At 44.3% G+C, this 15,340-nt stretch overlaps 1 protein-coding gene across 2 annotated transcripts in view; it reads left to right on the forward strand.

Moving 5' to 3' along the window:
* The first annotated feature begins 2,899 nt into the window (after positions 1-2,899).
* The window catches only part of MSTO1 (misato mitochondrial distribution and morphology regulator 1), a 66,649-nt gene continuing 54,208 nt past the window's right edge, over positions 2,900-15,340 (forward strand). Inside the window, exons 1-3 of one of the 2 annotated variants that reach the window (XM_085636988.1) lie at positions 2,900-3,206; positions 6,706-6,841; positions 9,849-9,924. In XM_085636988.1, the coding sequence (XP_085493114.1) occupies positions 3,123-3,206; positions 6,706-6,841; positions 9,849-9,924 (296 nt within the window). In that variant the 5' untranslated portion in view covers positions 2,900-3,122. The remainder of the gene's footprint in view (positions 3,207-6,705; positions 6,842-9,848; positions 9,925-15,340) is intronic. The other variant, XM_085636987.1, reaches the window with a different exon arrangement.

The raw sequence follows: 15,340 nt of genomic DNA on the forward strand, positions 1-15,340 counted from the left end.
AAACATCTCATATTGGTAAAACCACACTGATGGCAGTGTCGGATTTACCAATGCATGCACCCATAGGGCACCTTAGAGGTTCCTCCTGAAAACCCACTAGCTTCTGGTGTGCTTGCTGACTAGTTTCTGCCAGCCAGTCACCCGAGAGAATGTTCTGACTTTCTAGGGTACGAGCCTTTGCTCTCAGGAGACCCAGAACAAAAGCCTGTTCGGGAAGGTGTAACGTCCCCTCCAACCGGATGACCTGCTGATTAGCCTTCCTAGGCCGGCAAGCTTCAAAGACCTGCCGCCTTTGAAATGCGAATCTGGCTCCCCCTCACAGGAGAGGAAGCTGACCCCTTGTCAAGAGCCCCCTTTGGCACCTGGCGAGGCGGGAAAATTACCTCGGCAAGTAGGTATGCCACCCCCAGGCTAGTACCACCCCTAAGGTGGGCTAAACTGAGGTGGAAACGATTTTTCAGAAGTAGCCATCTTTGTGATGGCATGCTTAGGAAGTCTGGGACAGGGTCATGCCCACTTCCCACAGGAAGTCGTCATATAGGGGGCATAGTGACCCCAATGGTAAGTATCCCATTGGCTACTACCTTACACTCCCCTAATGTCCCTAAATTCAGTATTTAGTGGAGCCCCTGGTACCAGAAGAGTACATCCTGAGGACCTGAAAAAAACACGGACAAGAAAAGTTGCACAGCAAGTACAGAAGACCCAGCAACTGATATGGCGCCAACACTGCGGGTCTGTCTGCTGACTTCGTCTATTGCACAAGAAGTCGACTTGTCCTGCAGCTGCTGAGTCCTCAAAACCCATGAGACCTGCCAGCCTTCGCTTAGGAACCAAGACCTTTTGAGGGACAGAGAAACTGTCCCCTGCAGACAGCAAAAGAAAGACCAGGAGGACTCTGGCCACGGCAAAACCCAACGCAGCCAAGCACCACTTCATCCAAGCCCCCTAGCCTGTGTCGAAGTGGGCCAACAAGACCTCAGGGTACTGAGCCCATTGTGCAGTGACTCCTTCTGGGCTCCCCAATGTCGTTTGCAGCCTCTATTGGCTGGCCGCCTCATCTGTGAGTGTTGCTGGATGGTGAAACCTGACACCCCTAAGACCCTCTGCAACAGGACGCCCCGCCCGAGAAGAGGACCACAGGTGTCCCCCAAACATTGCAAAAACCAAAGCCACTCATTGGTTTCACTGGACAAGTCACACAGTCCGCTCCTACAGCTTCTTTCTAACATGACCATCCTACATTGGATAACGTTGGGCACACAATGCTGTTTGGCACCCTGCTGCCCTAGTGCCGCCGGTGTTCTGCTGGTGCTGCCTTGGACCTTGCCCACCACTCACCTTAACTTCAGGAGAAGGGTCCCGTGAGTCCCTGACAAGAACCGATAAACCACAAGTGATTTTCATCCCATAGGTTAACATTGCAGAACTCAGAAATTGCACTGTCGACTTTTTGAGCTGAAAAATATTTCTATTAAAAACGTACTTACCTGAACGATTTTCTTCTGATGCCTAAACACATATATATATACTTGGTATTTTTATAAATTGGTGTGGATCTCCTTATTGACCATTGTGTGTATTTTCAGATGTCTTGCACTCCTCCGTGTTAAGCCTAAGGCTGCTCGACCACACTACCCCTAATAGAGCACCTTGGTTTGCCATAGCAAGCCCCCTGTCCACTCATAAGGGAACCCCTGGACTCTTTACACAATATATCTCATTTTGATATATTGTATTGAGAGCCAGCTTCCTACACTGAGTCATGTATTCAGTGCTCATTAAAATGATAAACCCAAATGTAACAGTAGGCCCCTCAATCAATCAGGGGAATTGTAAGCGCCCTACTCACCCGTGAGGGTCTCGGGGTGCATATGAAGCACCAATCAGTCGAAGAGCCAGATTGAATGTCTTCCTGAAAATGTTCAGGGATGGGGTGTGTCTGATGTTGGTCAGGAGCTCGTTCCAGGTGTTGGCTGCGATGTAGGAGAAGGTTCTTCCACCTGTTCTGGCTCTGCGGATGCGCAGGGTTTTGGCGAGGTTGGCGGATCGGAGGTTTCTCTTGGGTACGTGGAGGGTGATTTTCTCGTTGAGGCATTGGGGTCCAGTGTTGTGGAGGCATTTGTAGGCGTGGGTAGGTATCTTGAAGGTAACTCTTTTCTCGACGGGAAGCCAGTGGAGGTCACGCAAGTGTTGGGTGATGTGTTTGTGTCGAGGGATGCCTACAGCGAGTCTGGCTGTGTTCTGTATGGTCTGGAGCTTGCGGAGCAGAGACCTGTTGATCCTGGCGTTGAAGGCGTTTCCATAGTCCAGTCTGCTGGATATGAGTGCGTGGGTGACAATCTTTCTTGATTTGAGGGGGATCCATTTGAAGGTCTTTCGGAGGATGCGGAGGGTGTCGATGCAGCTGGAGGTGACGGCGTTGACTTATCAGGTCATGGAGAGGGAGGTGTTGAGTACGATGCTGAGGTTTCAGGTGTGGTCCGTGGGGGTGGGAGGGCTGCCAAGGGCAGATGGCCACCAGGTGTTGTCCCTCATTAGATCAATGCTATTTATATAAACGTAATGACTCAAGACTTCAGATTTTTGTGACTGTTAAATGCGAAACCCAAATCATCCTAAATCTAGGCTCTAGTGCGTCTAAAACCATATATTATTGATATAGTTAAAAAACCAACAATATAATCGTATATCCAGGTCGACGGAAACAAACTCCATCCAATGACCATTACCATATATTTTTGTAGAGACTCATAAACCTCCATAGGTAACCTAAACGTACATCATAAATACCCATAACCAGACTAAACACGCTTTTAGTTTCCTTACATCAGCAATGCGTGAGCAGCGTGATCTGTCCTCTCAGACACCGCCTCCTCCTCTACATCCCGCCTCCCGAGGCCCTGAGACGGAGGAAACGCCTCTCCTCCACAAAGACAGCCAATAACAGTAGAAATTAGACATCTCGTGGTTATAATTGGGTTCAATGAATACAGTGACAGGCTGACGGGCGAATCAGACGCTTATTCAGCCCCTTCCCCGCCACGGACGTTACGGCCTATGCTGATGCAGCTGGTGCAGCCACTGCGTCCTGCGGTGAGAGTTGGGGTGCGGACGCCGCAATGGCTCGCGCACACAGGGAGGTGCTCACCCTTCAGCTCGGACACTACGCCAACTGCGTGGGGACTCACTGGTGGAATGTGCAGGTGAGGATGTTCGTGGGGGGAGGGGTTCGTCCGGACAATGTGTTCTTCAGCCAATAGAAGAAAGAGGTAACGGAGTAGCCAATAGCATAAGAGATCTTTCAGGAAGTGATTATGAAAAGAGGCGGGGCTAGCCAATCGCAAACAAGCATTGGCAAAGTCAATAGGTCTGGGTTGTTAATGCTTGTTTTGCTTTGCAAAACTTTATTGTTGGAGAAGCTGTCGGATCCTGATCAGTCATACAAAATGATACTGGCTGTGCCACGTTAGAGAACCTCTGGCTGTGCACCTTCTGAAATGACTGAATGTGGTGACTCATAGTAAAGTTAACCAGTGGGTGAAGTTGGATTATCCACAGCCCCATGCTGTATGCTTTTGTGGGTGGGAGAAAAAAGTGAACTACACTGTAACAGACAAATAGTTGTAGATGGTTGAAAGTCCCTATAAATATATATAAACATATAATTTTGAAAATCAAAAGCTCTTGGCTAAAGCAGGGCCTTAACAAACATTTCCAAGGCCAATAGGTCTTTCCTTTGACTCCTCTTGCCTCTGTCAATGGTTCTTTAGCCATGCTGTGCAGCATGCCTAAATACGGGGGAGGGAGGAGCCTAAGGTAATCGGAGTTGGATTGGTGGTTAACAAAAAGAAAAAAAATGTGCGAAAGCCGATTTTTGTTGTTGTTTTAAGTGCGGCTTGGGGAGCAAAATGGAGGGTGTGGGTTGGAGCTATATGCAGGGCATGCGTGGGGGTCACACGGGTGGGATGAGCAATGGTCATCAGTCATAGAAGGAGACATGGGTGGGGAGAAGCAACATGGTGGGGGAGTGACAGAAGCAACGCAGGGGGTGGGGAAAAAAAGAGATGGGTATCATTCCTGGTGTCTCCTTTATAATTCTATCTACAGCGGTCACACAATGAAGGTACCAGTGGGGGGAAGCAAAATGAGAGTTGTTGGGGCAATGGGCAAGAGCACAAGGTGCGGTGAAAAAGCAAGCAGGTGAGAAAGCAATGATGAAGGGAACCCCCTGATACCAAGACTTCAGATTTCGAAGGATCAAGAGAAGGAGTGGGCAAAGAAGGGTCCTGTCACAACGACTCACTTGGTGCCAACCCAGCCCGCCTGACTGGTGCCCCCAATAATTGTGGAAGAAGCAAACTCGTCCTGCTGCTGTGCAGTCCCCAAGAAACCCAGAGGGCTGACAGTGCCTGAAGAAACCCCCTTGGAGTAGAAGAGCTACTCCCCTGCAGCCACAGGCACGAAGACGCATGGGTGCTGTTCCTGAATTGCCGCTCCCCGGCCAGCCCGACGCAGCAGCTCCTCAGGAAGAGGACCCTGTGCTCCTGAAGGTCATTTCTGTCTCCCCACCGATTGGGAGGACACCAGGACCAACCGGAGCCACACTGGACCAATACCCGGGCACTGGACCCCTTGCAGCAGCCCAGACTTGTTGTGTCTAGTCAGGACACCAACGCTGAGGAAACCCGACCTGCACATTGAGGGACTTCAGGGACAGTGAGACCCACATAGTGAGTGGCCCAGCTGTCCTGTTTGCCCCTCCTGCAGAAAACAAAGACAAAGTAGTAAGTCTGTGACCAACACCTCAAAGCACATATGCACCTATGCTCCCAAGCCCGGGTCCGAGGGAGGTGATAGTGCCAATTGGGTCCCCAGACCCACAAGAGCAAAGCTCACGCTTGGCTTTGCCCGGACTAGACTGCCAGTTACCACCTGCAGCCTCTTTCTGAAGACCCCTCCAAACCATGAGAGAATTTGACCCCAAAAGACACCACTGCACCCGAGCCCCACAGCCCAAGGAGAAGTGGACTAAGGGTGTTTCTGTGTGCCTGAGGATCTCAAGGGTCAAGACTCCCTGTGGGTTGCCCCAAACTGGTCCCCCAGTCCCAGCTTGCAGCCTCCTTATAACCGGGCCGTTGTCCCACTAAAGTGAATGGGACACCTGACGCCATGACACATCTCTGCACCTGGGCGCCCCAGAGCCCCCCGAGGTGACCTGTTGTTGTGGCCTTGGACCATTTCCTAAATTTACCGTAAGTCCATAAAACAGTCCCGTAAGTCGCTGACAAGTGCCCAAACGCAATACATGTTTTTCCTCCATCGGCATACAGATCCAGAACATGCACTGCCCATTTTTGAAAACTGTAAAAATTAAGAACTCAAAAAGTACTTACCCAATTCTGATTATCTTGGTATCTAAATTTAGATAAAAGTATGTGTTATTTTTATAAATTGGTATTGGATTTCAGTATTGAGTGTGGTCTCACTTACTGCCTTTGTGTGTAAAATAAATGCTTAGAACTACTCTGATAGCCTCACTACCACAAAAGAGAGTATTTGGGGTGTCATTTGTGACTCTGTAATACCTTTGGGGATTGCCTGGATTCTTTATACAGGGTACCTCTTTTTGGTCCACTATATAAAGAGCCACCTTCCTACAGTCACTATGGTAGACAAACGACTGACATCGCTAAGTAGCACTTCAGTGTGACTAGGAAGGCTACTCCCTTCAAATGAAGGAGTCTGTAGGAGGGCACCCACAGAAGTGTTGTTGCATCCTGGAGCTTTTACAGCTCCCAGGAACCACTTAGGACCATGGAGAGCTCTCAACAGAGGTGCATTTAGAGTTCAGGTTCTAGCCCTTACCTGCAGGTGTGACGTTTAGGCTACCTAGAGACCTTAACCCCCCCTCCAAATGTTGAGTCTCACTCGATGAGTGAGAATGATGGCTGTGCAGTCTGTGAGTTGTCTTTCATTTTTCCTATGCACCAGACGGTTTAAATCAGCTAATAACAATGCTTTGTTATCAGTGTAGGATAGGCAATGATGAAGGGCAAGACATTCTGACATTTATTGTAGCTCCAAGAGAAAGCCAGAAGGTGTCTCAGAATATGAGTAATGTGTTCAGATTTAACTATAGCTTTGATTAGAAATGGTGCGGAGCAGCTTGTGACCTCGAGAAGAGCTGCTACAATAGTGGGGAGTCTGAATAATAGGGCATTTCCTACATCCATGCAGTTAAGGAACTGTGGCTTGTATTGGTTCTCTGATGGGACCCAACAACAAAAAAGGTCTTAGAGTGCGCAACATGGAAGCACATTGTTGTGAGATGGCACTTAGGAAAGGTACTGAGGGTCTTTGAGAAATTCTTGTTGCAGGACATTGGCAGCACTTGTTCCTTGGGGCGGGAGTGTGGATGTGGGAAGCTGATGTATATCCTGTGAAGCCGGGGCTCATAGGAGCATAGCAGATATGTATTTTGTTGGCTGGGTAATTTTCCGAAGGCGATTCCATATTGTTGAGCAGAGGTTGTACCATGGTACAGCATTGAGACTGGTTTTGTCTCTGTCAGGGAGGAGCCAGCCATTGGTGATTGGCCTTAGAGGAAAAAGTTTATGTCACTTTAGTAGCAGGAACTCTGTGTCAGTTGAGGTTGATGTACTTGTCATGAAGCAGTTGTTGATGCCCGTGTCTTCTGTACAGGATGCTGCCCTCTGTTACGACTCTCAGGCCAAGCAGCCAGACCCGGAGATCTGCCACGATGTCATGTTCCGTGTTGGAGTGACAACCAGCAGACAGGAGACCTACATCCCCCGACTGATCCTCATGGACCTGAAAGGTATCTGTGGCCTATCACGCATGCAAGGCTGGAAGCACCACTGTCACAAACATGCCCTGGCAGCATCTTTTCACACACATGCCTTCTCATTGGCTCCTGTCCTTCACACACCAACCCACGGGACTGGTCTCACATGCACCACTGATGAAGTGCTCGTCACACAAACTAGACTAAAGGAACCCCGTCATTTACAACATGTTGGTATCTTCAGTGCACCATTTTTTGATGCGCCCTAAGGTATACACATGCACAACTCCAGTGGCAGCCCTGTGACCAGCCCGCTACGCAAGTACGAACTGGTCTTTTTCACTTATACAAGAAGCCAAATTATCCCCAACAGAAATCAAGCATTTGTAATGCAATTGGTCACGCCTGTGGGACCCTATATGTATTTAGCTATGCAAAAAATTTGCCTGTATGCTGAAACATCTACTGTTTTTTAACATGGAGGGAAAATAAGCACCAAAATACGTGACACGCCAGGTATGGGAACACATGGAGAGAAATATTGCCTTTCAACAGGAAATGGTATAGTCCAAAGCTCTGTTTTTAATATAAAATCAGGGCCTTCGGTGGTCATATCACTGAAAATACAAGATTTGAAAAAGATATTATTTTCTACGGGTGCTTGTGGAAGACAATTTCTATGGACTGGAATCTAGAGAATTCTAAAGCAATTCTGGTATTTTGCTGACCTCTGCTGGTCGTTTTCTATCAAGACAGTTAAATAGAGGCAGTTGAACAGAAAAAAACAGTCCCTAAGCGGAAGCAGACTAGTCCTAGGGCTGATCTCCAGAGCCCACAAGGTACATACACATATAAGTATATACTAAAGTATTTATTATTTATTTTTATTATTACAAGAGGTCTTGAATGCTCGACCTAAAAAAGGGGAGAAGCTGATACAAAGGATGCTGTCCACGCTTTCATCCACGGTTCTCCAGTAAATTATCTACATAAGCTATCCCCAAAAAGGAGCGCCACTATTGAAGTCTAGAGGCCATTAAGGTTAAATTAAATATTTACATTTTTGTGGATTTCCAGATACAAAAAGGCATTTCCCGTGAATTAATATTGAAAAAAGGAATGAGAATTAACTTATTACTAGGTAAAAATAATTTTACTTACAGAAATGCAGACAAACAATTCCGCTTTAAAGCATGATTTGGATCACTGCTTCGCACAACTGCAGGACTCCATGTTGCTCATCTGCCAATGCAGGGTCCTCCTTGCGTAGAATCCTCGGTGAGACCCACAACAATCATACACCCACTACTAGAAAGCCATGTCATTCACATGCTATTGGTTGATGCCAAAGTCTTTTTTTCCTGGTAGTTATGTTCCAAATTCCAGTTAAAATCGTATCATATTACAAAATGTAAACAAATCAAAATTTCTAAATTCATTCAGTTCATGTTGTGTGTTTGTTATTGTTATTTAAATTTATAAGACGCACAGCTACCCAGAGGTTTCCCGGCGCCGCCTGAAACGAACAGAGAAGAAAGGGAACTATTGATTAAATAACCACGTTTTTTAACACTTACGGAAATTCGCATAGATGGTTTCGTTACGTAGTGACAAGCGGAGAGAATTCCACAAAAAGGGGCCCAGGCAAGAAAAAGACCGACCGCCCATTCTTTTTCTTATTCTTATATAAACAAATCAACTGGTTATATTGGTAAATTGTATAAAGTATGTCCAAGTCTTATTAAACGTCTTAGCTTATAAATGTTCTTATATATGAAAATCTGTTAGTCTCTGGTGGTATTTTCTTCATGACACATAGCCATAAGTATTTGAGCATTCCCTGAGTGCTACTTGAAACTACCTCTGGATTTTTACCAATTCCTTTGGGACCTTCTGCTTCAAAATACATGTATCGGGGTCACCCCCAAAATGTTCTCTGTCACAAGACTCTGGTTGTACCTTTTTCGTTCTTCAGTGGTTGTATTTACCCGAACCAGTTCACAAACTTATACTGTTTAATTCATTAAATATATATTCACAGTTCCAAATTTATACCTGGCTAAAGTTTATGTATTAGAGCCAAAAAATGAAATGACTATATTTAGGATTATTAGATATGGTAGGTTGGTAATGTTGAGCGTCATGTCCAGCTTTTGTTACTAAGGATCAGTTTAGTTTGAGAAAACAAGAGCTTGATTCGCTCAGTGTGTGTGTCTTCATGGTCTGAAAAAGTGTAGCGGTCCTGAAACCTACGAGAGAAGAAAGAGAGAGAATTGCTTTTGTTCTAACCTCAGGAGGAGTGGGGTACTAGGTGCCATGTGAACTTCTGGTCTTGGTGAAGAATAATGGACATACTGCATTAGCTTAGGTCCTCCACTTGGACTGGCAGTTCTTACTTAGAAAGGAATGGATGGACCTGGGGTAAAGTCATATTGAAGCAATAACTCTAGAATATTTTGACTAGTTTACTTCTCATCTCAAATTGGATCAGAATCCAGTGAGCCTAAGTTTGGGAAGCAGGAAGAGGGGTGACAAGGGCCACTGTAATTACACAATTCTGCAGTAACGGTGTTTTCTGCATAATTATGGACGTGCCGTATTTGCCACATAATGTAAGTGTTGCATAATGTGCAGATTTTAACAAAACTAAAATTTCTAGCTCAAACTGATAAAAAGTTACTGAAAATGTAGCGACGAGTGCCCGCACAGTGGAAGGCCCTTTGTAAAGGTTGACTGTTCATTTTTATTGGTTGCTTATTGCTATATATGGGTGTTAAACTGGAACTACTGAGATGAAATCTTTGACCAGAGAGTGTTACAACATGTGTAAAAATAGCAAAATAATGAAGTGATACTATCTCGTAATGTGCTGAATTATGCTGTATAATCTCTCTTTCTTGCTTCGTAAATTGTTCCTCCCCTGCCTCATGATTCCAGTAGCCCTAGATATGACATACTGAGTAACCCAACATGTCATTTGTCTGCGCAAGTGGTGAACTTCCCGCTCACCCTCTGACCAACCCTTTGTTCTCTGCCGCAGGAAGCTTCAACTCCCTGAGTCAAGAAGGAAGCGTGTCTACGTGTACAGATGAGAAGGCCAGCCAGGTGGATACATGGTGAGATAGCACTGCGTTCTATGTTATTGAATCAATCATTCATGCAGCACACGCCACAGACTGAGTTGTCTCTAAGCGCCTAAATAATAAATTCTAGGATTCCCCAATTCAGTTTTATGCTTTTTTTTATCAGCCCCTGAAGGATGAAACGTTTGGCAGTCTTGCCCAGATACCAACTGTAACAAGCATTGAAAATGCAATAGGTCTCTCCTTTGATTAAGTTAAAGCCCTTTGCTTTGCTAATGGTAATGTATAGCAAAGCAAATAGCTTTAACTTAATGAAAGGCGAGACCTATTGCATTTTAAATGTTTGTTATTACCAGTCTGGGCTCTCCAAGATCCCACGTTCTATGGTTTACACGCACACCAGACTCCTGGTGAGCAGTTGCAGAATTGATATGAAATGCCCAAAGGGTCCCTCCCTCTCGACTGTTAGGATTTTGTGCAGAAACAGCAACATATGGTACACTAGGCTAGGAAAAAGTCTGGTGGTTCATGGGTTACATTTTTCCCAGGTTAATTAGGGCCCACCTGGATACCATGGTGCTGCGTGCAAACAGTTTCAAGTAAATGCATAATGTTGCCAAGTCCATTAGTTATCATTTATCAGGTATGTTGAGGAACATTGCTCTTTACAACCTAAACAATGGTTTCCTAGATACATGAATTTAGGACCCAAAAGAACGTTATGTCTGTAATAAACTAGATGAGGGATACAATCCACAGAGTTTGTCAATAGCTGACATGATGCTACTGAATCTTTTATATGGATGTTCATAGTACTCAACACAGATGATCGACCAGTAAAATACTGTTGAAATAAATACCCAGGGATTGCCAATTTTAGGACCATCTTGACAGCACACCTGTCTGCAAGCCCCATTGTTACCCGTTTTTTAAAATATACATATAGAGGGAGTGGCCTCTACTGAGAAAAGTATTCATCTTACTCCATGTGGTTGGCTTTTGGTGTACTGTTCCACCTCATTGAATTCTAGCATTGCAATGCACGTGGGACTATTTTACACCTCCAAGTACACTAGTGGCACATAAAATTGATATCATAGATGTATTTTATACAGAAAGCAATTATTTTTGGTTTTGTTGTTTTCACTGCAGCAAGCTTTTTTTTTTTTTTTTGTGTTTCAATTTTTTATTGAAATTTACAAAAGAATACATATAGTATAATTGCAGCAAGCTTTTTAAAAATATTTTAGTCAGAACTCAATATGCAAGCTTTTGTCAATGCTTGTTTAGAGTATGTGCAAACAAATGCCAGAAGGTCTGAGGCATCAAGTTTACTCCGAGAATCTCCGACGTCATCTACACAGTTACTATGCTTATATTAGAAGACAGGAATGAGCTCCAAACCCTAGATGACAAACATGCAAAACAAACAAATGAATGCTATCTGGACTGAACATTTATGTGACCACATGCACAAAAAGGCATCGATAAACCAATGAATAATCAAATAAAGATAAATAACATGTGTATAAAAAAAGTATTACATTTATGTGTCTCCTACTCCACACAAGGAGCTTCTCCTTTTACATGTTGGCAGACCTCTGGCCCTCGCTGAACTACATTTTACTTTCTCTTTTAATTGGCATAAAGAAAGCAGTATATTTGTTTCAAATATATATATATATATATATATATATATATATATATATATATAATCTACTGGCGGTCGCCAGTAGATAGTTATAGTTAGGACCACGTTTCCATAGGAAATCCGCAACATTCTATTTGGAATAACTTTGGCGCCGGTCGACGAATCCTCGCGAAATTTTCAAAATAGGTGGGGCGCTACGCTCCGCTCCTACCCTGAAAGTCTCGGGGGGGATTCGTCAAGCGGGGGCTGAGAAAAAAGGGGGGTCCCAAAACACGTTTTTCCCATGCATTTTTCCATAGGACCTTTAGACACAGCTACAGCCCGAACGGCTGAACAGAGTTACTTGAAATTTGGCAGAGAGGTAGTCCTCAGGTCAAGGAAGTGCCTTTTGTAGGTCTGGTGTAAATCTGTTCAGTAGTTCCTGAGAAAATAGCATTTAAATCAATATATATATCTGAGCCAGCTTACGGTGCGCTTACCGTGCGCTTACCGTACGCGTACGGTGACGTGCGCGATTCTGATTGGCTGTTAGATCTTAGAAAACATTCAAATCGGTCGAAACCAGGAAGCGGCAGCAGCCATTTTCTATCTTGCACTCTGAGGGGGTGGAAGAAAAACAAATGTAAAAAACATATAAAGGGGCTGTTTAGACTGCTCCCAACCACCTATCCTTGATGGAGGTGTCCTCAAAGAACCCCCAAGGGCAAAAATGCAATTTTAATTTTTTTCGAAAAATCGCCGATTACGCTTACCGTACGCGTACGGTAAAAAAACTGCAAAAAAAAAAAATATCCATATTCTCCACACCCCGTGTACAAATGGAGCCTGAAGGGCACCATTTGTGCATGGCTTATCACCCCTTCCATAGCACAACAAAAAATCAAACAATACCTTTCACAACGAAGCGCATAATATGTCCTCCATGCGCGCACGGTGCGCGAAGCGCACTGTGCGTACATGGCCCATCCAGCGTAACGTGGGCACGCGGTGCGCGTAGCGCACCGCGTGCTTACCCAGCGTGCACGGCACTAACTGCGTAAAGTGGGCGCGCGGTGCGCGAAGCGCACCGCGTGCTCACTGTGCGCGCACGGTGCGCGAAGCGCACCGTGCGCGCACGGAACGAACTGCGTTAAGTGGGCGCGCACGCCACGAATGGCGTAAAGTAACTTAGCATTTAAAAAAACGTACAAATTCACTGAAAAAACCATAGGTTTCACACACGTTATAGTTAGGAATTAGCATTTAAAAAACCTTGCAAATTCACTGAAAAAACCATAGGTTTCACACATGTTATAGTTAGCTGGACATTTTACTGATAAAAAACCAATGAAATTCCCCCGTTATAGTTAGTGCAGGCAACTATAACTCACGCGACCGCAATCCTCTGCTGATGACATATGTGTCTTTATGAAAAAAAAATATTTGTAATATATGTATAGCTAAAATTTAATGGAAGAAGACATGGGCAAATAATTGTCTAAATACAGTATTAGCATCAGCAGAGGATTGCGGTCGCGTGAGTTATAGTTGCCTGCACTAACTATAACGGGGGAATTTCATTGGTTTTTTATCAGTAAAATGTTCAGCTAACTATAACATGTGTGAAACCTATGGTTTTTTCAGTGAATATATATATATATATATATATATATATATATTCACACAAATATATATATCTCAAAACCATTGACGCAGCACTCAGGAGGGGATATTCAAAATGTGTTTATTACGCACACATATACATACACACATATATACATATATACACACACACATATATATATTATTCTCCAAATTGCCCTCAGCTTTAGGAATGCACTCGACAGTGCCCTGCTATCCAGCTCTTTGCTCCGGACTGCATCCACGTTTCACTTGATTAATCTTGCCGACACGTTTCGATGTAAAAACATCTTCTTCCTGGGCTGCTCAAATGAAACTCAAAGGCTTGCATTGCTCATTTCCGGCTCTTTTATTGTGACAAACCCCCCAGGTGAGCGTAGCTAAGTGCAATGTCAACTGGTGATTTCTGGGGCTTGAAGTCCGTAATGCAAACAGCAATAAACTTTAAGTAAGTTCGAATTTACATTTGATTTAATGCTTCTATTTCATACTCTGGTGAGTAGTGTCACGTTTCGCAATCCGATTTTCATGAAGAGCACTGCGCCTTTGAGACTCCTAGCCCCACAATGCACCAAGGACTCTGCACTAAGCATACGCCCGTGGGGGGTCATGGAAATAAATAAAAGTCAGCAAATGCAATTATGTGAGTCTCCGATGGTTTGTTCGGCAGCCCAGGAAGAAGAGGCTCAATGCCTTGAAACGCGTCGGCAATAATTATGATAATGGTGAAATCCGGTGAGCTGCATGGATATGCCTGAAGGCGAGGGTGCAGTCGAGTGCCTTCTTGATGCTTTGGGCACCCTTGTTGAGATATTCTTACACGGCCGTCCTGCCGTGGAGAGGGCACCATCTTGGACAATTAACAAGAGGCTTGGAGATGAACGAATCAACTCCGTTCAGCACTGCGCCCCATATGCGGAGAAAAGCTCACCGTAAGGATCCTAACCCTACTAAAAGAAAAATATGCTTTAATATGAACTGCACATCGGAACTTACTGAAAGTTTTAATTACTCGCATTTGAGACTCCTCGCCCCACAATGCACCAAGGACTCTGCACTAAGCATACGCCCATGGGGGGTCATGGAAATAAATAAAAGTCAGCAAATGCAATTATGCGAGTCTCCGATGGTTTGTTCGGCAGCCCAGGAAGAAGAGGCTCAATGCCTTGAAACGCGTCGGCAATAATTATGATAATGGTGAAATCCGGTGAGCTGCATGGATATGCCTGAAGGCGAGGGTGCAGTCGAGTGCCTTCTTGATGCTTTGGGCACCCTTGTTGAGATATATACACACACATATACATACATATATACACACACATATATATATATATATTTATTTATTTATTTTAGGGACGAGCCTGAACCAGATTATTGAAGAAATAGGAATGCTTCTGGATGAGAGTTGATATTTGGTGCCCTGGAACGTGTTGAACATTAATGGTTTAAGTGGTGGGGCTCTATACAATGCACTTTTGTTCTGCCCATCATAAAATGCCCCCTCTCTTCTTGCAGCGCATTAGGCTGGCACACAAGCATCAAGATTTCTGCTGAAGATTTTCTATAGTGGAGAGTATTCTTCAGCTCTAGACAATACCTACAGACATGAACGTTTCTGGAGTTTACTGTACTGGGGTTATTTGAAGCAATTTGTTTTAGTTCTAATCCTTACGAACCCCAAGAACTAAGGAGGCACTCAAAACTGCTCATAATTTAGTTTTAGACTATGAAACGCAAATTATGAAAACTATAAACATGTCAAATCATGGGTGCAAATGCCACATGGAAGAAGAATAGCAAATATTGAACCACTACCTCCCATTCTGCAATTTGAAACAAAAAGCAGGCAATCATTTAATTGTACTCTCTATGTTCATAGAAGTGTCTAGGATCAAACGTAAGTTTGTGTGCAATCGACTTAACCCTTTAGTCTGGTCCATCTTTTGTCAACCCCCCTGCAAAATGAAATGGCAAGAGCTAAATACATCAGTGAATCGAGGGAAAACCCTACCACCTCAATTATGATTGTTTCAATAAGTAGACTGAAAAATAAGTTACATAAATCAGGAAATCCAAACGTGTGTCTTTCACCAACAAACAAAAAATAAGCAGTTTCCTCAGAAGGTAAAAGCTCTTGTTATAAATAACATGTGTAACAGCACCGCCATTCACTAAATG

The sequence above is a fragment of the Triturus cristatus genome, chromosome 12 (assembly GCF_964204655.1).
Source record: "Triturus cristatus chromosome 12, aTriCri1.1, whole genome shotgun sequence".
Classification (NCBI taxonomy): domain Eukaryota; kingdom Metazoa; phylum Chordata; class Amphibia; order Caudata; family Salamandridae; genus Triturus; species Triturus cristatus.